This window comes from Physeter macrocephalus, chromosome 8, assembly GCF_002837175.3.
Source record: "Physeter macrocephalus isolate SW-GA chromosome 8, ASM283717v5, whole genome shotgun sequence".
Taxonomy (NCBI): domain Eukaryota; kingdom Metazoa; phylum Chordata; class Mammalia; order Artiodactyla; family Physeteridae; genus Physeter; species Physeter macrocephalus.
This window is the reverse complement of record NC_041221.1, coordinates 22,120,832-22,145,470: the sequence shown is the minus strand read 5'-3', so window position 1 is coordinate 22,145,470 and position 24,639 is coordinate 22,120,832. Positions and strand designations below refer to the sequence as shown.

General features: G+C 48.5%; 1 protein-coding gene and 1 non-coding gene across 2 annotated transcripts in view; one reads left to right on the top strand and one right to left on the bottom strand.

Moving 5' to 3' along the window:
- Positions 1-24,639, bottom strand: part of ADCY2 (adenylate cyclase 2) — a 438,072-nt gene that overhangs the window by 559 nt on the left and 412,874 nt on the right. Inside the window, exons 23-24 of the mRNA XM_024121370.2 lie at positions 13,364-13,478; positions 9,995-10,119 (exon numbers count right to left, since the gene is read on the bottom strand). Coding sequence (XP_023977138.1) covers positions 9,995-10,119; positions 13,364-13,478 — 240 coding nt within the window. The remainder of the gene's footprint in view (positions 1-9,994; positions 10,120-13,363; positions 13,479-24,639) is intronic.
- LOC112065516 (U6 spliceosomal RNA) lies at positions 135-241 on the top strand. Its single transcript, XR_002892069.1, has one exon. It is a non-coding gene; the product is annotated as a U6 spliceosomal RNA (small nuclear RNA).

The following is a 24,639-nucleotide window of genomic DNA, read 5'->3' as shown; positions in this document are numbered from 1 at the left end:
GTCAGATGAGAGAATAATCCATGAGAGGAAGAGCTTTCTAAGGACAATGTGTAATTCAGTGCTGTGAAAGTGAAAAGCTGGAAACAACCTAAGATCCGAGTAATCTCCAGGGTTAAGTAAACTACGATGCTACCGTGCTCACTTCGGCAGCACATACACTAAAACTGGAACGATACGGAGAAGATTAGCGTGGCCCCCGCGCAAGGGTGACACGCGAATTCGTGAAGCGTTCCATATTTTTGAGAGTTAAACTTGGGCCAAACACGCGGTAAACGTTTATTTAAAAATGACTACTGACATCTGTTATTATTTACAGAAATCAGTTACAATTTATAGAACTGAAAAATAATGACATGTTTAATTATAATGATTTTAAAATAAAATTCAAATTTATGGTGTCCTGAAGAAAACAAAAACAAAATCAAACAGAAAAAAACTGCGACGCTATCATGATCAATGTCACGGATCAGACGATGAAATCATGTCGAACTATTTCACCCCCCAAAAAAGAATTAAGCCTGGATCCATGCCATGATTTTAACCACATGAAGATTATGCTTTCACATGTAAGAGACCTGGAAAAAAGGAAGTAAACCTATGTTGAAGTGGTGGGATTTTGGATGATGTTTATAAATTGTTATTAATGTCATTTCACAAAATAATAAATATTAATGATAGATTTTAATATAGATGAGAGAAAACACGCAAGAAGCAGCACAGTCGACTCTGCAAATGGCCATGTGTTTCAGGTTTAATACACATGAATAAAATGACCTACAACTGAAAGAACATTAGGAATTTGCACCAGCCTAAGGGCGGACAGGATGCTCTGAGTCAGGTCTGGAACGTTTCCCCACCTCACTGGATTGACTCGGGATGCTGAAAGGAGTGACCCCTCCGGGGCAGCCTGTCAACGTGACAGGACTCCTGATTTCCTGCCACTGCACCACGAGGTGAGGACCCCATCTCTGTACTACGTCCTGGTCCTGCTGGGTCAGTGGGCAGGGAAACCTGCTGGGTAGGACGGATCCTCTCTCCGAGGGGAGGGGAGGTGAGGTGTGTTGTATTGTCTTCAGCTTGAGCATGTGCCGTGCCCTCGAGACAGACCACGCCTAGGACCGAGGGCAGGGGTCTGATGCTTGCGTGTCAGAGGAACCTCCTGCAAAAGGCATCCTCTCAAGCAGAGAACGTGTGAGGTGCACAGACTGGGCTACAAACAAGACCTCAGCTTCTGAGGTGAGGCACCACCCATCAGGAACGTGGTCCCCCAGCCAGGTCCCCCAGGAGGTATGTGGGACCTGAGCAGAGAGGGAGGGAGCTATTTTCCCAGAAATCCCTGGTGACACTGCTCTGGAACCATGTGAAACAGCAGACGAGGAGGAGGGATTTCATCCCACTTCATCAGAGGAAACGGCCATGCCACCCGTAGGGCCCGGCCCCCTTGGGTATGTGGGTGACACACGTGTGCCGGGCATATGCCACATCACAATTTTGGTTCTGGTGGGGACACCGTCGGGGGGCCGTGTGGTGTTGGGGCAGCAGCAGGGGCAAGGAGCCAGCCCCTTGGTGGCTGAGAGAGGCCTGGAGGATGGACACTGCCATGGGGCAGAGGTGGCAGCACACCCAAACCACAGGAGGGCTGGGCTTCTAGAACGCAGGACAGCGTCCAGGGGGCTCCAGAAGTAAGGCTGAAGTGTGTGTTGTGACGATCTCAAGGGCAGGCTGTGGGAAAGAGCTAGAAAAATCCATCTGTCTTCTGCAGTGTGACCCAGTGGCCGGGCCCTAGCAAAGGGGCCAAAGTGTGGGTCTTTCTGAGCAGAGCAGGAAGAAAAAGGGGGATGCAAAGGCCAGATGCTCACGTCCTGCCCTCCCCTGGCTGGGGCCAAGTCCCAGAGGAGGAGGACAGGTGGTAGCTCGGGAACATTAGATAAGAACTGAAAAAATATGGACATAGTCAAGAAAATCAGATGACAAATATATTCTCCTGATTAGAGTTCTTAGGGGCAATCAGAATGAGAGACTGCTACAGACGTTTGGCTTCCGGCCTTCCACGCAGTGAGCAAACACATCGTTCGGAGCCTCGGAGGTTAGTTTTGCAGTTGAGGCTGGTGCTGAGCAGCACGCCCTCCCTCGGCAGTTTTGAGCAGCACGCCCTCCCTCGGCAGTTTTGAGCAGCCCGCCCGCCCTCGGCAGTTTTGAGCTGGCCATTGAATCTGTCTCACCAACCACACAATTATCGTGACGTTCAGAGGAGGCCATCAGCCTAATTAACTCCAGCCATGATTCCTCCAAGCCCAGGGGAAGCGTGGCTGGGGGATGAGGGGTTTCCTGTGCTGTGCTTGGGGCGTAGGAAGCATGGTGGGAGTGTAATCCTCTTTGATAAAAAGAACTTGTTCTTCAGGCCCAGGGGAAGCTTGAAATATTCTCAGCATCATTTTTAATTTTTCCTGGCATCTCACTACTGTTTTTTTCGCACATAAATGGAAATGAGAGGCTAGTGGAGCTGGGGTGAGCTCTGCCCTCCGGAGAAGGAAACCTACCCAGGTGCGGACCCTCCAGCCGCTGAGCTGAGTGAATGCGCGGGCCTGCGGAAGACATCCCTCACTCTGGACGGGCTGAAACCTGTCTTCTTCCCTCCCCGGGCTCAGAGAAAGCGCCCAGAGACGTCCAGGTGGCTGCACTGCACTAAGTCACAGGGACTTTTATGAGGCCCAGTTTCCTCTTAGAGACACACGTGAGCATTGTCCACATTGACCTGTAGGGAATTTACGGTCTCCGGGAGGGCACGTTCCCCTGACCGGCCTCTCTCAGGTTGCTTTTGATACTTATCCTAAGTGCTTGAAAACTGCTTGGAGAGTCGTGAAGCGTGCGGAACTACCGTCCATCTTCCGAACGTTCCTGGTGTGTGGTGGAGGCCTAGGTTGGCCCACGGGTGGGCCAATGTGTCCTTGGTAGGAGCCTGCCTTTCTCCCCACCAAGCAGAAGACGCAGGCTGCCCAGGATCGCTGGAGCATCCCTGGCATGGGGAGCGGCCAGCCATGTACAGACAGAAAGCCCTAGTCAGAGGAGCCCCATTTTTTGCTGAGCGCTTGGTCTGGAGCAGATCCCGTGAGAACAGCCAGCTCTCTTTTTCCTCGGCAGTGGCCAATTTGTCCGGGAAGGCCTGGGATATTTCCTCTCCTCTTCCATACTCCTCTTTTTTTTCTCTCTCTCTTCTCTTTGTGGGATGGTTGCTAACTTTCAGCAACTGCTGACTCATATTCTGACTGCAAGGCGAACACGTAGAAGTCACGTGTGTCACCTTCCATCTAAAGGTCAAGCTCTGCCTGAGAAAGGCCACGGAGACAGGATCCTCTCGGAGGAATGAGGTCGAGTCTCACTGAAAGCAAGCGAGCTACGCAGGGGTTTCACGAAAAGCCCCTTCTCGGTGATGCTGGAGCTGACAGCTTCCTGCAGGGGTTAACAGTGGACTCCAGTGTCCACCGTACTTTTGGGAGGCAGGGTTATTTGAGGATTTCCGCCAAGCTGAGGCAGAGAACAGGGGCTCAGGGAATTCTCTGAAGAGGACACAAAACTGATAAAGCCTGTTAGTTGTGTCCAGTGATTTTCACACAAACTCGCCATTTTGCAGGAATTTATCTTCCAGGAGACAACAAAGCTGGGGTGAAATGTGGAACCACTGCTCTTTGAGGGCGAGGAAAACAGAAAGCTCCACATAGACAACGCAGGCACACGTGCGCGCGCACACACACACACGCATCCTTCTCGTTCGGAGAGTGAGTCTCGTTCTAGGTGCTGGTGCTGCGACCCGAGCAGGTGTGCGCAGTCACCGCTGCTTTTAACTTGTCAGATCTTGGAATTCTCCCCCTTGGGTGGATTCCAGAGCCTTCCGGCCATTTCCAGATATCCGAATCCCATGCTAGTCTGATCTAGTACTGTCATTTCACCTCACTCCCTTTCATCTCTTCCTCTCCGCAGCTGGCCCCTTCACTCATCCTCCAAGTTCAGCCCCCGGGGAGAGGAAGGCAGGTGGTCACGTCTGGTCTGGGTTATACCAAGGAGAAGGGCACCCCTGCCGCCCCTCCCATCAGGTGGCCGCACTGCCCTGTTGGTCGCTGTGATCACCTATTTTCCCCAATGCAATAACCTTCATACTATTTCACAAGTTTTATGGTTCACGGTGAACGCAGAAACGAATTAGTATTTCCCCAATAAAAAGTTTAACTAAATTACAAAGTTTACTTTCTTCCCTCCGTTTTAATATATTATCCTTATTATATACTTATTCGTGGTTCCCAAGTGGACAGACGTGGTGGATAACGACAGAGCAGAGACTGAATTACCTGGATTTTGTCCAGGACGCCGGTGCTGTCCATCCTACTCGCCACATTTACGGTGTTGCCCCAGATATCGTACTGTGGCTTCTGAGCTCCGATCACACCGGCTATTACAGGGCCATGGTTAATACCTGTGACACACCAGAACCAGCTGAGCACGATTCGAATCATGAACTTGACAGTGTAAGCAACTGTCTCAAACAGGAAAGCTCTACAAGACCATTCCCGAACCATCGTTACGCAGCAAACATTCGCCCAACTCATGGAACTCTAAAACAAAGAACCATAATCCGTCTCATTTCATCATCTTCAAAAACAGTAAAATGTTTGTCTTTCTTCCTCTTCTTGACTAGTGCTCATATGTCTATTTATCATTATTCCGTCATAGCGTAAAATTGGTATACTTTATAAAACTCAACATTATAATTGTTTTTCTGTGATGCCACATAATCTTAGGCAAGAGATGATTATCTTGTTTGCCGATAGTTTTGTGGTTAATTACTTCTGAAATGCACCTATTTTAATTTTAACCGGCCACAGCGAGTCTGTGAGCTCTCTTTATCGGCCGTCCTGCCGCTGGTGGACTTCTGGGTTCCCTCTAACGTTTTGCTTAAACCACCAGCAGCCCCTTGACGTGTGTGCTGCATTTTCTACCTGCCGCGTACTATTCTGTGAGCTTGACACGTACAAGCTTCTAATTCTCACAGACCCCTGCCTGGGGTCTTCCCCCACCCCCCGGTGTAGCAAGTAGGGCGATTCCTACTTGTCCCAAGAACTCAGTTCACACTCACGGACCCACAGTTGTTATGGGCGTCGCAGGGAGGTAGGCCACAGAAATAGAAACAGAGGTATGGACACTGGTTGATTTTTCCCCCCTCTATTTTCTCCTGGATCTAAGACCCCCTCCTCCCCAGCCTTACCGCAGTAATCAAATCGTATGAATTAATGAGGGTGTTTCTGAGAGATTTCACTCCCCACTGCTGAAGTGCTTCGTGTACAAGGCCAGTTATAGATCGGGGGCAAAGCCTCCCCTTTGCAATGGAAAGGGGGGCAGGCAACACAGCACAAACGTTGTTCCACAAAATCCCTGAAGGTACGCAAGAGTGAGAAAGAAGTTCTCCTTTGCTTTTGTGGAGTGTTCAGTAAAACGCAAATCTCTGTTTCAGACATCCCAAATAATTTATTCCTGCTGCTGGCCGGCGATCTCGGACGCCACTGCCCTGAGCTGTCCTGGCTCTGAGTCCTGCTTGGTGTGTGGCTCTGGGCCAGGGCAGGGAGCCTGGGCCGATACTGCTGGCAGCGAAGTGATCTCTGCTGAGGCACAGCAGCGTGCTGGATTTGTGGCTCCCGCGCCCCGACGGACTCTACAGCTTGACATGCGGAAAAGGACGTCAGGAGCGAGTTTGGCTCCTACTATGTATCAGGCTTTGGTAGGGGCTAATATTACCCTTCTGAGTTCCTACCGTGAACTGCCACTGGATGGAACTATGTCCAAAGATGGGGCCAGGAAGCTGCCCTTGGGAGAGACGGAGCGTCTGGGGAAAGGCAAGCTCAGAGGCTACACTGAGCAGGGCTTCCGCAGACACATCTAAAAGAGCTGGTGTGTGCGGTGAGCGTACAGATATTAATCGGTATTCAATAACCAGTGTAAAGTAAGCACTCAATAAGTACCTACTGAAGGAAGTCCATTGACTTGCTCACATTAATTTGGAAAATATTGTTATGGTCCAGACCAAGAACCCTGGGCTCTTGATGTGACACGTATGACTAGCAAAGAATCGTCCCGTCCCCCCCTCGCCGTGAAGGGCAATACTGTTTTGGTCCATACATATTTGACGACAGATGGAGTGGGAGGCTGGGGTCAGCAGACGTAAGCTTTTCTATGTAGAATGGATAAACCACAAGGTCCTACTCTATAGCACAGAGCACTATATTCAATATCCTATGATAAACCATAATGGAAAAGAATATTAAAAAAAATTTGCACCAGCCTAAGGGCGGACAGGATGCTCTGAGTCAGGTCTGGAACGTTTCCCCACCTCACTGGATTGACTCGGGATGCTGAAAGGAGTGACCCCTCCGGGGCAGCCTGTCAACGTGACAGGACTCCTGATTTCCTGCCACTGCACCACGAGGTGAGGACCCCATCTCTGTACTACGTCCTGGTCCTGCTGGGTCAGTGGGCAGGGAAACCTGCTGGGTAGGACGGATCCTCTCTCCGAGGGGAGGGGAGGTGAGGTGTGTTGTATTGTCTTCAGCTTGAGCATGTGCCGTGCCCTCGAGACAGACCACGCCTAGGACCGAGGGCAGGGGTCTGATGCTTGCGTGTCAGAGGAACCTCCTGCAAAAGGCATCCTCTCAAGCAGAGAACGTGTGAGGTGCACAGACTGGGCTACAAACAAGACCTCAGCTTCTGAGGTGAGGCACCACCCATCAGGAACGTGGTCCCCCAGCCAGGTCCCCCAGGAGGTATGTGGGACCTGAGCAGAGAGGGAGGGAGCTATTTTCCCAGAAATCCCTGGTGACACTGCTCTGGAACCATGTGAAACAGCAGACGAGGAGGGATTTCATCCCACTTCATCAGAGGAAACGGCCATGCCACCCGTAGGGCCCGGCCCCCTTGGGTATGTGGGTGACACACGTGTGCCGGGCATATGCCACATCACAATTTTGGTTCTGGTGGGGACACCGTCGGGGGGCCGTGTGGTGTTGGGGCAGCAGCAGGGGCAAGGAGCCAGCCCCTTGGTGGCTGAGAGAGGCCTGGAGGATGGACACTGCCATGGGGCAGAGGTGGCAGCACACCCAAACCACAGGAGGGCTGGGCTTCTAGAACGCAGGACAGCGTCCAGGGGGCTCCAGAAGTAAGGCTGAAGTGTGTGTTGTGACGATCTCAAGGGCAGGCTGTGGGAAAGAGCTAGAAAAATCCATCTGTCTTCTGCAGTGTGACCCAGTGGCCGGGCCCTAGCAAAGGGGCCAAAGTGTGGGTCTTTCTGAGCAGAGCAGGAAGAAAAAGGGGGATGCAAAGGCCAGATGCTCACGTCCTGCCCTCCCCTGGCTGGGGCCAAGTCCCAGAGGAGGAGGACAGGTGGTAGCTCGGGAACATTAGATAAGAACTGAAAAAATATGGACATAGTCAAGAAAATCAGATGACAAATATATTCTCCTGATTAGAGTTCTTAGGGGCAATCAGAATGAGAGACTGCTACAGACGTTTGGCTTCCGGCCTTCCACGCAGTGAGCAAACACATCGTTCGGAGCCTCGGAGGTTAGTTTTGCAGTTGAGGCTGGTGCTGAGCAGCACGCCCTCCCTCGGCAGTTTTGAGCAGCACGCCCTCCCTCGGCAGTTTTGAGCAGCCCGCCCGCCCTCGGCAGTTTTGAGCTGGCCATTGAATCTGTCTCACCAACCACACAATTATCGTGACGTTCAGAGGAGGCCATCCGCCCTCCCTCGGCAGTTTTGAGCAGCCCGCCCGCCCTCGGCAGTTTTGAGCAGCCCGCCCTCGGCAGTTTTGAGCTGGCCATTGAATCTGTCTCACCAACCACACAATTATCGTGACGTTCAGAGGAGGCCATCAGCCTAATTAACTCCAGCCATGATTCCTCCAAGCCCAGGGGAAGCGTGGCTGGGGGATGAGGGGTTTCCTGTGCTGTGCTTGGGGCGTAGGAAGCATGGTGGGAGTGTAATCCTCTTTGATAAAAAGAACTTGTTCTTCAGGCCCAGGGGAAGCTTGAAATATTCTCAGCATCATTTTTAATTTTTCCTGGCATCTCACTACTGTTTTTTTCGCACATAAATGGAAATGAGAGGCTAGTGGAGCTGGGGTGAGCTCTGCCCTCCGGAGAAGGAAACCTACCCAGGTGCGGACCCTCCAGCCGCTGAGCTGAGTGAATGCGCGGGCCTGCGGAAGACATCCCTCACTCTGGACGGGCTGAAACCTGTCTTCTTCCCTCCCCGGGCTCAGAGAAAGCGCCCAGAGACGTCCAGGTGGCTGCACTGCACTAAGTCACAGGGACTTTTATGAGGCCCAGTTTCCTCTTAGAGACACACGTGAGCATTGTCCACATTGACCTGTAGGGAATTTACGGTCTCCGGGAGGGCACGTTCCCCTGACCGGCCTCTCTCAGGTTGCTTTTGATACTTATCCTAAGTGCTTGAAAACTGCTTGGAGAGTCGTGAAGCGTGCGGAACTACCGTCCATCTTCCGAACGTTCCTGGTGTGTGGTGGAGGCCTAGGTTGGCCCACGGGTGGGCCAATGTGTCCTTGGTAGGAGCCTGCCTTTCTCCCCACCAAGCAGAAGACGCAGGCTGCCCAGGATCGCTGGAGCATCCCTGGCATGGGGAGCGGCCAGCCATGTACAGACAGAAAGCCCTAGTCAGAGGAGCCCCATTTTTTGCTGAGCGCTTGGTCTGGAGCAGATCCCGTGAGAACAGCCAGCTCTCTTTTTCCTCGGCAGTGGCCAATTTGTCCGGGAAGGCCTGGGATATTTCCTCTCCTCTTCCATACTCCTCTTTTTTTTCTCTCTCTCTTCTCTTTGTTGGATGGTTGCTAACTTTCAGCAACTGCTGACTCATATTCTGACTGCAAGGCGAACACGTAGAAGTCACGTGTGTCACCTTCCATCTAAAGGTCAAGCTCTGCCTGAGAAAGGCCACGGAGACAGGATCCTCTCGGAGGAATGAGGTCGAGTCTCACTGAAAGCAAGCGAGCTACGCAGGGGTTTCACGAAAAGCCCCTTCTCGGTGATGCTGGAGCTGACAGCTTCCTGCAGGGGTTAACAGTGGACTCCAGTGTCCACCGTACTTTTGGGAGGCAGGGTTATTTGAGGATTTCCGCCAAGCTGAGGCAGAGAACAGGGGCTCAGGGAATTCTCTGAAGAGGACACAAAACTGATAAAGCCTGTTAGTTGTGTCCAGTGATTTTCACACAAACTCGCCATTTTGCAGGAATTTATCTTCCAGGAGACAACAAAGCTGGGGTGAAATGTGGAACCACTGCTCTTTGAGGGCGAGGAAAACAGAAAGCTCCACATAGACAACGCAGGCACACGTGCGCGCGCACACACACACACGCATCCTTCTCGTTCGGAGAGTGAGTCTCGTTCTAGGTGCTGGTGCTGCGACCCGAGCAGGTGTGCGCAGTCACCGCTGCTTTTAACTTGTCAGATCTTGGAATTCTCCCCCTTGGGTGGATTCCAGAGCCTTCCGGCCATTTCCAGATATCCGAATCCCATGCTAGTCTGATCTAGTACTGTCATTTCACCTCACTCCCTTTCATCTCTTCCTCTCCGCAGCTGGCCCCTTCACTCATCCTCCAAGTTCAGCCCCCGGGGAGAGGAAGGCAGGTGGTCACGTCTGGTCTGGGTTATACCAAGGAGAAGGGCACCCCTGCCGCCCCTCCCATCAGGTGGCCGCACTGCCCTGTTGGTCGCTGTGATCACCTATTTTCCCCAATGCAATAACCTTCATACTATTTCACAAGTTTTATGGTTCACGGTGAATGCAGAAACGAATTAGTATTTCCCCAATAAAAAGTTTAACTAAATTACAAAGTTTACTTTCTTCCCTCCGTTTTAATATATTATCCTTATTATATACTTATTCGTGGTTCCCAAGTGGACAGACGTGGTGGATAACGACAGAGCAGAGACTGAATTACCTGGATTTTGTCCAGGACGCCGGTGCTGTCCATCCTACTCGCCACATTTACGGTGTTGCCCCAGATATCGTACTGTGGCTTCTGAGCTCCGATCACACCGGCTATTACAGGGCCATGGTTAATACCTGTGACACACCAGAACCAGCTGAGCACGATTCGAATCATGAACTTGACAGTGTAAGCAACTGTCTCAAACAGGAAAGCTCTACAAGACCATTCCCGAACCATCGTTACGCAGCAAACATTCGCCCAACTCATGGAACTCTAAAACAAAGAACCATAATCCGTCTCATTTCATCATCTTCAAAAACAGTAAAATGTTTGTCTTTCTTCCTCTTCTTGACTAGTGCTCATATGTCTATTTATCATTATTCCGTCATAGCGTAAAATTGGTATACTTTATAAAACTCAACATTATAATTGTTTTTCTGTGATGCCACATAATCTTAGGCAAGAGATGATTATCTTGTTTGCCGATAGTTTTGTGGTTAATTACTTCTGAAATGCACCTATTTTAATTTTAACCGGCCACAGCGAGTCTGTGAGCTCTCTTTATCGGCCGTCCTGCCGCTGGTGGACTTCTGGGTTCCCTCTAACGTTTTGCTTAAACCACCAGCAGCCCCTTGACGTGTGTGCTGCATTTTCTACCTGCCGCGTACTATTCTGTGAGCTTGACACGTACAAGCTTCTAATTCTCACAGACCCCTGCCTGGGGTCTTCCCCCACCCCCCGGTGTAGCAAGTAGGGCGATTCCTACTTGTCCCAAGAACTCAGTTCACACTCACGGACCCACAGTTGTTATGGGCGTCGCAGGGAGGTAGGCCACAGAAATAGAAACAGAGGTATGGACACTGGTTGATTTTTCCCCCCTCTATTTTCTCCTGGATCTAAGACCCCCTCCTCCCCAGCCTTACCGCAGTAATCAAATCGTATGAATTAATGAGGGTGTTTCTGAGAGATTTCACTCCCCACTGCTGAAGTGCTTCGTGTACAAGGCCAGTTATAGATCGGGGGCAAAGCCTCCCCTTTGCAATGGAAAGGGGGGCAGGCAACACAGCACAAACGTTGTTCCACAAAATCCCTGAAGGTACGCAAGAGTGAGAAAGAAGTTCTCCTTTGCTTTTGTGGAGTGTTCAGTAAAACGCAAATCTCTGTTTCAGACATCCCAAATAATTTATTCCTGCTGCTGGCCGGCGATCTCGGACGCCACTGCCCTGAGCTGTCCTGGCTCTGAGTCCTGCTTGGTGTGTGGCTCTGGGCCAGGGCAGGGAGCCTGGGCCGATACTGCTGGCAGCGAAGTGATCTCTGCTGAGGCACAGCAGCGTGCTGGATTTGTGGCTCCCGCGCCCCGACGGACTCTACAGCTTGACATGCGGAAAAGGACGTCAGGAGCGAGTTTGGCTCCTACTATGTATCAGGCTTTGGTAGGGGCTAATATTACCCTTCTGAGTTCCTACCGTGAACTGCCACTGGATGGAACTATGTCCAAAGATGGGGCCAGGAAGCTGCCCTTGGGAGAGACGGAGCGTCTGGGGAAAGGCAAGCTCAGAGGCTACACTGAGCAGGGCTTCCGCAGACACATCTAAAAGAGCTGGTGTGTGCGGTGAGCGTACAGATATTAATCGGTATTCAATAACCAGTGTAAAGTAAGCACTCAATAAGTACCTACTGAAGGAAGTCCATTGACTTGCTCACATTAATTTGGAAAATATTGTTATGGTCCAGACCAAGAACCCTGGGCTCTTGATGTGACACGTATGACTAGCAAAGAATTGTCCCGTCCCCCCCTCGCCGTGAAGGGCAATACTGTTTTGGTCCATACATATTTGACGACAGATGGAGTGGGAGGCTGGGGTCAGCAGACGTAAGCTTTTCTATGTAGAATGGATAAACCACAAGGTCCTACTCTATAGCACAGAGCACTATATTCAATATCCTATGATAAACCATAATGGAAAAGAATATTAAAAAAAGAATGTATATATGCGTATAACTGCATCACTTTGCTGTACAGCAGAAATTAACACAACATTGTAAACCAACTGTACTTCAATTAAAAAAAAAAAGACTATTTGACAGGGGTCATATTCTGCCATGCAATTGATTTCTTTTTCTAAGGAGCATACTATGAAAGTTCGAGGAGCCCATTTTCCAAGCTGTTAAAGCAATAAAAAGCTCCAGGTGAAAGGGCCGCCTCCACGTGTGATGGGGGCAGCTTCCTGCCCACCTGGCCCTTCTCATCTTTGTACGGGTGGAGCCAGATAAAGGTCCACTGGGCACACGGATGAGAAGGTCTAAAGAAAAATGTGTTCAGATGCTCACAATAAGACATACATGCTGTGAAGAGAATCCCATTTGCTCAAGAAATGTATAATATTTCTGGGTTTTACAATTCAGAACATATGAACACCAAAGGAAGAAAATAGCCCCAAATATTGGGATTTTTTTAAAGTTGAAATCTGTATGCAAGAGAGGTGAAAGGCCACTCAGATGGAATTTGTTAAAAGGACTACTCTTATATGGACTTGCTTTCAGAAGCAGCAAAATATGTTGCCAAGAACAGCATAAAATGGTCAAAGAAGCCCTTACAAATCACAAATGGCTGCAAGTGGCCATGCAAACGTTGCAAGGCGGTGTGTGCAGACCTGAGGGTTTAAAACACACTTCTTTTGGAAAGACATTTGTAAAAGGCAAGGGAGCATGAAACACGCTCAAGAATCAGCTTAAAGCAAGGGAAGAACTTACTTGAATTTTTTTTTTTTTTTTTTGGAAGAAAGTTGTTTTTTTCTCCGGGATTTGAACATTCAATCCGAAAAGCTCCAGCTCTGTTACAATTTAGGACACAGTTCGGGTTCTTTAGGTTGTGACCCCAGGAGTGTGGGACTATTCCAACAGTTCCAAGATGCACTTTTAAAAAACAGTCTGACGTCTTTGAAGTCTGGATGCGTCTCATAGCCCAAAGTGGGTCCTACTATCATAAAATGATGGAGGGGTTTACAGTCAGGCTTGCATCAGCTCCTGGCATGGCTGAAGGCTGAGCCTACCATGACCTGCAGAAACGGCCGTGGCTGGACGGACTGAAACCCAGCTCGGGGCCCGCTTCTGAAAGCAAGTGCTTGCAGCCTGGGTGCAACCAAAGCAGGCGTTTGTTTTTTGTTTTTTTGTTTTTTTGTTTTTTTCTAATTGGCACCAAAGTGCCTCAGGAGCTCATAGCCGCCCTGGGCCCTTCCACCTGCCGTCCAGTCCTGCCGTTCTAACGACGCATTTGTCATTGTACTGCACCAACATTGCAAGGATTGCGAGCTTTCTGTGAACCTGTTCCTGATGCCAGGCCTTCTCCACAGCCCACCCCGGATCTGCACAACGTACCTACTCGTAACTTGAAGTCGTTGAAGGAGTGCTTGTTGATGGCGTCCAGCTTCCCCACCAGGGCGAATGCAAACTCCACCATGGTACCGATGTGCATGTACTGCCTCTCGGGCTCCTGAAAGAAAAGAGAGGACTCAGCAGGCGGGGGTGAGGACTCAGCAGGCGGGGGTGAGGACTCAGCAGGCGGGGAAAGGCTCCTTCAGGCACAGGGTGCACACTCTTCCCTCTGGCCTCCTTGGCGGAGGGGGTGTTGTGGCTGAATTGTGTACCCCCAAATTCACATATTGAAGTCCTAACCCCCAGGACCTCAGAACGTGACTGTATTTGAAGACGGGCTCTTTAAAGGAGGAATTAAGATTAAATTAGGCCATTCGTATGACCGATCTGGTGTGACTGGTGTCCTTATAGGAAGAGGAGATTAGGACACAGACACACCAGAGAGACCATGTGAAGACACAGTGAGAAGGTGGTATTCTACAGGCCCAGGAGACAAGCCTCAGAAGAAACCTTCCCTGTCGGCACGTTGATCTCAGGCTTCCGGCCTCCAGAACTGTCAGAACATAAACGTCTGTTGTATTAGCGGCCCGGTCTGTGTTACTTTGTTATGGCAGCCTGAGCAGACTTATACAGGGACTAACCATTTTCTGCCTTTACTGGTCCCTGGGTGGTTTATCATCCCTTGAGGAATAGAGTTATCACGCATATGGAGCTGAAGGACAAGTCCAAGATTTCCAGTGAGGATAAGTGGAAATTTCTACTTCTTTTCACTATTAATTTGTATTTATGATTCCTGTTACTAATTCATATTTACCACTGATTTGTAACACCTAGTCTGTTTGTATTTACTTTTGAAGTTCATCCTTTTGAAAACTCTATTTTTGGTTATATTTAAAAAACAGATTCTTTATCAGTATTTGTAGATAACCTATAAAAATGTATTCATTTACACGTCCTGAAGGTCCCCCAGTTTTGGGGGGCGTAATTTTATTTTATCATTTATTTATTTGCTTGCTTGCTTATTTATTTTTTAAATTAATTTTTATTGGAGTGCTTAGGTGCACGGGATGGTTTGGAACACAGCTTCGGAAGGCTGAACTGAAACGCAGCCCCAGAGCTGCCGTCAGGCTCTTGGTATGGACGTCCTCTCCGTCTTTCTTTGGTCTCCCTGCCTGGTCTGTGAGCTCCACAAGGGCAGAGACTACGTTCTGTTAACCCGTAGACACACGCAACAGCAAAGTGCCTGGTGCAGGAGAAGCACTCAGTAAATGTCTATTGAGAGACTGCCCTTCGGTCGACTGTCGACTGTCGGGGGTAGCCGGGCGGGGCGTGACGTCTGCGAGGAGCAGGGAGGGAGCCCCCAGCTGCGGTGGAAGGTCAAAGCCGAGGCATGCTCCCGTGGGGAGTATCCGCCCAGAGGCACCATTCACGTGTCCACTGCAGTGGGCGAGGGCTCCAAGGGAAGAAACGGAAACAAAATATCAGAGCGGTGACCTGGGGGAGGCCCTCAGCCTGGACGGGGCGGGGGTCAGTAAAGGACCCTGGAAATACCTGAGAGGCCAGAACACGGGGCCATCGCGGGCCTCGCGCTGTGCCTTCTGGGACGGGTGTTCATCCCCCTGGGCCCCAGAGGAGTTCAATCAGAGGTGGAGAAAGCTCTCGGGGGCGTTTGAAGAGGAGGCACCCGGTGACCGGTGGGGGGCCTACTCCGCGGAGGGTGAAGATAGAAACCAACTCTGAGGGTTGGGGGGTGGGGGATGACTGGGAAGGAAAACGGACAGAACCCGCCCATTCAAGATGCCAGGAAGACGGAGAAAACCACGGTAACAGCTAAGGGAAGAGGAACGCGGCAAGAGGGCGATCCAGTGACCCACACGGCCTTCTGATGATGCCAGTGAAGGGGGTAGCACTGAAGCAAGTCTCCCAGCCGGGGCACTGCTGACATCCGGGTGGGATCATTCTTTGTTGGGGGGTGTCCTGCACACTGCAGGGTGTTGAGCAGCGTCCCTGCCTCTGCCCACTAGATGCCAAGAGCATCTCTCCTTCCCGTGTGACAACCAAGAAGGTCTCCAGACATTGCCAAATGTCCCCTGGGGAACAAAATCGCTCCCAGTTGAGACCAGTGCACTAAACTTTATATACACACACACACACACATATATATACACGTATATATATGTACATATATATGAAGGGGGAAGAGGAATTAAAGTTCTGGCTCAGAGATAAAGATTTCTTCCTTCCTTTCCTCGAGTGAATTGTATCATTCTAGAAAAAGATGGATGAAATACTACTGTTGCCATAAATCCGCAACTTAAAAGTGCGGGAGCAAAACCAAACAATTTAAAATATTAGAACCATGAAGCAGACTAACTAACTAACTTTGGTGGAAATGCAGAGTCATTTCTTAAGAACAGTTACACTTTTCCATCAGAGCTTGCTAATATCTCTTGTCTCATGACTTAGGGGGAAGACATGATTTGGAGGTATATGCAGTCAGTTGGAAAACATCTTGCTCCTTGACGGGAGGCATGAGCTGTTAAATCAACAGGCAGGATCCTGCGCCGTAAAAATGACAACTGTCCTGGCAAGGAGAACAGACTGGCCATGGGAGAAACGGTTTGCTTTTCACGGAATCAAGGTGCAGCAAACAAGCTTCTCTGCCTGATAAACGACTGCCCAATCTGTTTCCAGGCAGCAGGCTTCAAATGCGGGTTTGATGTGACCTCAGTGATAAATGAAGAGACTGAGCTCTGGGAGTGGGGTTTAAATCCAACGTCAAGGACTCATTTGGGCTTAGTAAAGCCTAGAGAAAATTATGCTCAGTCTCTAGAAGAGCTCAGTTCACTTCAAGAAGTCCTTATAACTGAACTTTTGATAAATGTTTGATGACAGCCTGAAACAGCTCTTTCTTCCATGATCCAAATAATTTCTCCCATCTCCAAATATTTAACTGACTTCTAGCTACACAGCGAGACCACTCATTCAGTTTCCTGGAACACATTTGGCAAGCTGTTTGTTTTGCAAGTTTCACCTGCAGGGAATGTGGCATAAAGTAAATGCATGTTTATTGAGGTTATTTTATAACCCAAGTGACTGGTATTGACGGAGGTGAAATTAACATAAGCCTCTGCTCCTGGCTTCTCCTCTCTTTCCTCCTCACCTTCTTCTATCCATCAAACGTCCACTGCATTCCTGCTGTGTTCAGGTGCTCGTCTGATTCTGAAGATTCGGAACTGCTGTCTAAGGAGCACTTAGTTCTGCTGCCTGGGGCTCCTGGGAGGACGGATCAGACCTCACAGTTCTCTGAAGGAAAGTCATCCCAGCCAGGTGAGCTGAGTGTCCCAGCATGGAGATCGGCCCTCACCAGGGAGCTCAGGGCATCTGAGTTTCAGGCACCTTTTGGAGAGCAGGACTGGAACTCACAGCTTCCCAGTGTTTCCCAAAACTCAGAGGCATGAAATAATATTTATGGAAAATGGCCTGATTCCCGGGTCATCTATGGATTCCTCTGTATCCAGTGAACTTGGATTAAACTGGACGCAATGTTCTCCACCTGATCTCACTCTACCAAAGAATATATCTGATTAAAATATGCATTAAGAGATGTCCTAGCTAACAACCTCCCCCCTCGATGTGTTAAACCGTGTTCCATAAGGAAGTTACCGAGCACACTGTTCACTACAGACCCATCCTAATGGTTATGAGGGCCTGTTTGTTAGAGCTTGGGTCAGGGACCCAGGGGAGCATCCAGCTGCAGCCTGATGTGGCTTGGTTTCAAATATATCAATGAATGAGTGATTTGATCCCACCTTATGAACACTAAAGCACTGCACTTGTGTCGGCTGCTGGAAATTTCGGAACAATTAATAGCAATAGTGTGTGTATGCACGTACTTAATCCTCACAGCGATTCCCATGAAAGAATGCCTGTCTTTATCCCCATTATGCAGATGGGAAAGGGAAACCCAGAGAGGTTAATAACTTGTGTAAGTGGCTTTGCAGGTGGGCAATCTGACTCCAGGGTCCTCAATCTTCATTTACTCTAAATGTAATGGATTAAATACTCCAATCAAAAGACACAGAGTGGCTGATAGGTTACAAAAAAGAAAAATCCATTTATATGCTGCCTACAAGAGGCTCACTTCAAATCTAAAGACACACTCAGACTGAAAGTGTGGGCATGGGAAAAAGGTATTCCATGCAAATGGAAACAACAAGAAAGCTAAGGTATCAATACCTAACATCAGACAAATAAACTTCACCATCTTTGCCTCCTTCCCCGTGTGCATCTTGAATGTGGTCAGAACTTTTGCTATTTGCTTTTCATTTTATTGCATCATCCTCATTTTTGTTTCTGTCTTCTCTTTCAAGTTCCTTGCATGTTAGTTTATTAATTTAAAAATATTTTTGCATTGCGTCCATTTTTGTAAGCTTCTTAAGGGAGAGATTTAAGTAAAATAGGCACAAACATGTAGACAAGTAGGTAAGCATTTTTCCTTGAGAGTCTTGCTGCTAAAATGGTGACAGCTGTGTTGGATGATGTGTCTGAGAGATATTCAGCTGATGGAAAACTACATCCAAGCATTGCTCATTTATGGCTCTGCAACTGGCCACCACCCATGTGGATGACTGGAATTCTACTTGGGTGCCTTATTGAAAACTCAAACTTGTAAGTCTAAAACTATTATTTCTATTTAATCTCCCATTAACAGCTCTTATTCTTGACTCTTCTACTTTTGCTAATGGTGTCATCAATTTCAGATCCCTAAACTGGAAACCTGAGATTCAGACAGCTCCCCACTCCATCCTGCTTCCTCAGCTCCCAAGTCCATCTCCCACGGACATGCTTCTCCCATTCACCTCTTTCTTTATTTTCTTTGTTTCTTTATTTTCATTGTTTATACTGTGACCACTACCCGTCTGAAAGATCCCTATCCCTAAACTGGAAACCTGAGATTCAGACAGCTCCCCACTCCATCCTGCTTCCTCAGCTCCCAAGTCCATCTCCCACGGACATGCTTCTCCCATTCACCTCTTTCTTTATTTTCTTTGTTTCTTTATTTTCATTGTTTATACTGTGACCACTACCCGTCTGAAAGTAGGAAGTTCACTAAATAATTGCCAGCACTTTTGAGTCAGACAAAGTCGGGTCCAGCTCCAGGTTCTACAATCATCAGCTGCATGGCCTTGGCTGAGTCACTTAACTTCTCTGGGGCTCAGTTTCCTCATCTGTGAATTGAAACGATAACTACCAGTCTCATAGGGTTGTGGTTAAGATGAAATGAATTCATATGGGCAACACGTTCAGCCTGCATCCCTGAGGCTCAGGATTTATTTAGTTTCCTTCATGATAGGTTAGAGAAGCACATCACTCTGCTTGACATGAAAAGCTTCTAGGAGGAAAATGTCAGCTAGAATTGCTCTATGCCCTAGTTTAGTACTTCCCCCCCTGTCCACACCCTGAGCAAAACCTACACTGATGTATGGCTTCGACAACAACCTAAGTGTCTGAAATGTTAAGTATCTTTGAGAGTCTCAGTGTGTATAGTGAAGAGTGATGGTTCTTCCTTCAGTGTTTGTTTCCTATTAGTAGCATTAAAGTAGGAGGGCATTTCTCTCTCCACTTACCCTACATCACGATAGCTTTGGTGTTTGTGCAAAAATACACAGCACTGAGATATTGCTTTTCATTTCAGCAGAGACCAAAACTATTTTCTACTTTTGCCAGTAAAGGAAACTATGGTTATGAGTTTCAACATATGCTTTAGTTACTAAGAAACTGGCAGCAGAAGATCTGAGAATGATTCCTTACTTCTTCCCTGATCAACTTGTGCAAAATTCTGTGCAAAAATACACAGCACTGCGATATTGCTTTTCATTTCAGCAGAGACCAAAACTATTTTCTACTTTTGCCAGTAAAGGAAACTATGGTTATGAGTTTCAACATATGCTTTACTTACTAAGAAACTGGCAGCAGAAGTTCGGAGAATGATTCCTTACTTCTTCCCTGATCAACTTGGTGGAGTGTCCTAAAGTTACACCAAAATTCATATGAGGAAGCCTAATCCCCAATGTGATGGTATGAGGAGGTGGAGCTTTGGGGAAGTAATTAGGTCACATGGGTGGAGCCCTCACGAATGGGATTCGTGCCCTTATAAGAAGAGACGGGAGAGAGCTGCTTCCTCTCTCTCTGCTCTCCATCTGCACCGAATGAGGACACAGAGAGAAGACGGCCATCTGCAAACCAGAAAGAGGGCCCTCACCAGACACCAAATCTGCAGACTTGATCTCAGACTCCCCAGCTTCCAGAACTGTGAGAAATAAATGTTGTTTGTGACCCAGTCTATGGCAATTTCTTACAGCGGCCCAGGTGAGACACCTCTAATATCCCCAGGCTTACCTAGCATTGGAATTGCTGTTTGCATACATGACTTTTTCCAGACTATAAACTCTGGAGGGCAATTACAGAGGGGCAGTCATTAACAAGTAATTGGCACTTGCCCCAACGGGTAAAGAAAATCTATGCTGGTTGACCTACTAGCTAAATAAAATCCCAAACAGTCAAGCCAGGCAGCTCCTAACTCAGGCAGAGACAGAACCCTTAGCCTGACTCAGTGAATGTGGATGGGCAATGTTTATTGCTCATTGTTTTGTCGGTCAGCTCGGTTTTGCTAATAAACTGAGTAAGTGTAGGAATCTCATAGTTAGGTCACTTGGAGCCTGGGATCTTATTTGGGGGATGGAGGGAGAAGAATGATGGAGAAATCCTTGTGCTAGCCACAGCGGTATGTCTATGGGGCCAACTCAGCAAGAAACAGATTGAGAGGTAGCGCTTACAAACTAGTAACTACCCACAGCCCACAACCTGCTGTCAAGTTTGTTCTGATAGAATAAATAAATAAAATAAAAAACTCGTTTAAAATAAATAATTTAAATTTTTAAAATACAAATAATTAAAAAGAGAGCAATAATACAAAGCTTAAAAATTTTTAACGAGCACCAGCACTCATACCTTGATAAGAATACAAGCTCCCTGTTACCTCTTGCTGCTCTGCCTCTCCCCTCCCCCCACTTTTCTGGCACCACAAGTCACCTCTTCCAAAGTGTCGCTGGCAATGGGCATCACTCTGTTTGAAATTGTGAATAAAAGCTAGAGGTATGGCTCACCACAGCAATGGTGTAATCAAAGTATGGGCTTACATGAAAGTTTTCATCTCTGTACTTTGGTTTTGACATATTTAAGTTCTCAGTAAAATTTGTGTTAAAAAGATCAAAACCAATTTACGTAATTGCTAAGACCAGAGATGACCCTAATCATTGATTCTGGCATGAAGGATGGACTTCCTTAATGATGGGGCAGGCAAAATCCCTTCAGAGGTCGAGTAGGGGAGGCTCCAGAGTGCAGCAGAGGGAATGAGGCAATAGGGAGGGGTGAGGAGTGTGGCAAACTGGGGAGAACGTGCCAAGATGGGGCAGCTGCTTCTCAGCTGGTGATTGTTGTCATCAGGAATGAAGATCAGGAGATCTACCAATTTTCAGGAGAAACTGGAGATGATTATTTTTTAGTGAGATGTCCTTTTACAAGAAGTCTACATAAGTCAAGAAAAACATACCTGTAACTACAAGTGTGCTATCATGGCTTGAGGTCTAAAGGCCACGGCTGGGAAGGAGCAGGGGGCTGCTATGGGTCTGGGAAGTGGTGAAGTCCTGACGTTAAAATGAAGCGCCTCTGGGGTGCGTAAGCTCCGCATTTCTATCAACCCTGAATTCCATCGCGGAACATGTACTTTTCAGGTGCGTGCTCCGGGGATTACGAGAGGGAGAGCAGGGTCAGAATGCAAGCCTGTTCTCCGTGTAATGTTTCATTTTTTGACAAATGCCTGCTTCTTTCAACAACAACAATCAGTTGTTACACATAATACAACCAACCATCTAGTCATGTTGTCTTTAAGCTTAAAATCAGAAAGTGTTGTTTCACTTAAGATAACACAAATGAAGCAAACCAAAGGCAGATAGAAAGCCCTGCTCTGACTAGGTGCTGATAGACCCCTGTGCATTCGTTTTCCCAGTGGGTAAGTAGCCTGTGCCGGCATGTAGAAAATGTGGAGGTACTTACAAATAAAAGCTGACTTTCAAAAGGCTTCTTCTATCCAGACAGCTCTGCCTCTTTTTGGATTTAAGAAAAACACATGAATCCTTGAGAAACCCAATATATTTTGCCAAACTAAATATCTGGCTGTGTTGAATATGTTTTGTTGCCAAACTAAATATTTGGCTAAATAATAAATAGAAAATTTTTTGTTTGTAAACAACAAATGGAAAGTTTTTTGGTTTTAACTAGAGAGATAAGTAGGTAGGCTACAAAAGGCAAAAGGGACATTCATTTTTTCATAAAGACTATATCCATATTATTATTTCTCAAGCATGCTATGCCCCCAATCAAACATAATGAACTTTCCTTTCAGATTGTCACTGAATTTCAAAATATTTCTAGGATGATCTTACCAAGATTCTAATTAGATGTTCTAAATAAAAATAGCTCGTACTGAGTAAAAAGCTCCCTGCGTGGACCTGACGCCATATTTCATTTATGTCCAAAAACCCTTTTACCTATTCTGCGGGAGGAAGCAATGGTATCCATACGTGAAACAGTGTACAAACCATAACTGTATTATTACCTCTATTAGCATTTTTATTACCCTCTCTGCCCGTGGAGCATTTTGCATATTAATGTCTTCTCCACAGCCTCAGGAAATGAGTGGGATCCCCACTGTAGATAAAAGGACGCTAATGTGCAGAAAGCTTAGCTACCGTGGTAGGGAATGAGCAGTCTCACGTGAAAGCCACGCTCTTTCCACTCTACCATGAAGGTAAATACTCATGTATTAACAGTGGTGGTTGTCAGGGGTCAGGATGCAGCTCAAGGGTAGCTGAGAAGGCAGATTTGTGGCTGCCAGTGATGAGGGCAGAAGGGATGGGGCACCCGTGGAAGGAGTGCTTGGGTGAATGGTGTGCGTACAAACGTGTGGGTGCAGAAGCCAACATGGTGGGGGGCTGGGGAAGAAGAGGAGGGGGTGAAGCAGCACGAGAGCTGTGGGCAGAGCGAGGTGAGCCCTGCACCCAGAGTGCCCGGGTCTGCAGCCCTGCTCTATAGCCCTGTTCTACGGCTGCTTGTTCTATGACCTTGGGCAAGTTACTGCACTACTGTGCCTCAGTTTCTCCATCTGTAAAATGGGCTCGGTTGGGGTGCCTCCTAGGCTTGTTAAAAGTAAAGACTCAGGAGGCATTTATTAGGTTTTCGAAAATGTTAGGAGGAAAAAAAGAGAGCGTTTGCACTGGGAGGAGCAGGATTGTAAAATGGCGGGAAGGAAGCGAGAGGCTGGGCTGGGAAGCAGGGTGGACACGCGCTGCTCCATCATTCATTGAACAGACATGGGCAATGGCTCTGTTCAGCACCCCCTGCTGGGACTTTGGGGAACACCACATAAGACACGGCCCCTGCTATCATTCGGATGCTGGATAAGAAACACACGTCTAAACAAAAGCAGGAAAGGATATGCAGCACGTGGGAGGAAAGGAAATAGGATCTAGACACAGGGGGTCGGGTGAGGCCAAAGAGCCTCGGGTCAGGGTGCAGGAGAGGCTCCTATGAAAGAGGGAGCCTTGGCACGGCTGATGGGTGAGATCTGAAAACAGGGTGTCTTCCTGTGCATCAGAATCACCTGTGGAAATGGAGATTTCCAGCCCCTCCCTCAGGTGTCTGGAGACCATGTGTAGCACCCACCACAGGGCCTCTGATGCAGATGGTGGGTGCACCCCTCCTGGAGGGTGTATGAGTAGCACTTGGTGCTTGTCTGCACAGACGCACAGTGCACGTTTGAGGGCTGATGAGGAAACTGTAGGGAGAGGGAGGGGACGGGTCAGAGCAGGGGCGTGGAGGCGGATGGTGGAGGCCCTGTTCTGGGAGTAGGAAGGACAAGAGGAAGGTGAGGGCGCTGTTAGCAAGCTGGGTGTCTGTAGAAACCTGGAAACGTGAGCTCCAAGCTTGGCCTAGTGGTCAGGAAGGTGGACGATGGTTTTGTCAGCGGTCGGATACACAGGCTGGTGGAGCAAGTCTTAGCTGAGATCCCTGATGGAGGGGAGGGGATGGGGAAAGACCACGGAAATGTCCACAGAGGAAGACCTCAGGCAGGATTCACTAAAGAGAACAAACCAGAAGCTGAGGGAGGAGAGGACTTCTGGGCGAAGGTGATGGCTGGCTATATCAGAGGCCACAGACAGGACACAGAGAATGATCGCTTGGGGAATGCAAATCCGACTTGGAGTTTGGAATTTGGAAGTACTTCCTGATCTTTAGGAGTGGAATTTCTGACATCCGCATTGGTGAGGGTTAGCAAAGAAGGAGAAGGTGAAAAATAAAGGCAGTGGATAAGGACAAGCCATCCAAAAATTGTGCCTATGGGAAGGGAGAGGAGAGGCCTGGAGACATTTGTTGAAGATCCAGGAGACCAGGGTCTGGTGGTGACAGAGTCGGGACCAGGGAGCCCAGCTGTAGGGATGATGGAGGGATGATGAAAGGTGATTGTGGGATGGAGGAGGGATCATGGAGGGGTGATGGAGGGATGATGGAGGGATGATGGAGGGATGGAGGGATGATGGAGGGATGAAGGAAGGATGACGGAGGAATGATAGAGGAGTGATGGAGGGCTGATGGAGGGATAAAGAAGGGATATTGGAAGAATGATGGAGGAGTGATGGAGGGGTGATGGAGGGATGAAGGAGGGATGATGGAGGGGTGATGGAAGGATGATGGAGGAGTCACGGAGGAGTGATGGAGGGATGATGGAGGGGTGATGGAGGGATGAAGGAGGGGTGATGGAGGGATGGTGGAAGAATGTTGGAGCAGTGATGGAGGGATGATGGAGGGGTGATGGAGGGATGATGGAGGGATGATGGAGGAGTCATGGAGGGGTGATGGAGGGATGAAGGAGGGGTGATGGATGAATGATGGAAGAATGTTGGAGTGGTGATGGAGGGATGATGGTAGGATGATGGAGGAGTCGTTGAGGAGTGATGGAGGGGTGATGGAGGGATGATGGAGGGATGAAGGAAGGATGATCGAGGTATGCTGGAGGAATGATGATGGAGGGGTGATGGAGGATGGGCCCAGCACAGACGCTGAATGCTGAGTGGGTCTTCACGTGCCTCTGAGCATCCCTGCCAAGGGTTCCGTAAGTGGCTGTCGCTAGCTAAGTTCTGGAGCAGGTGTGATTTTGT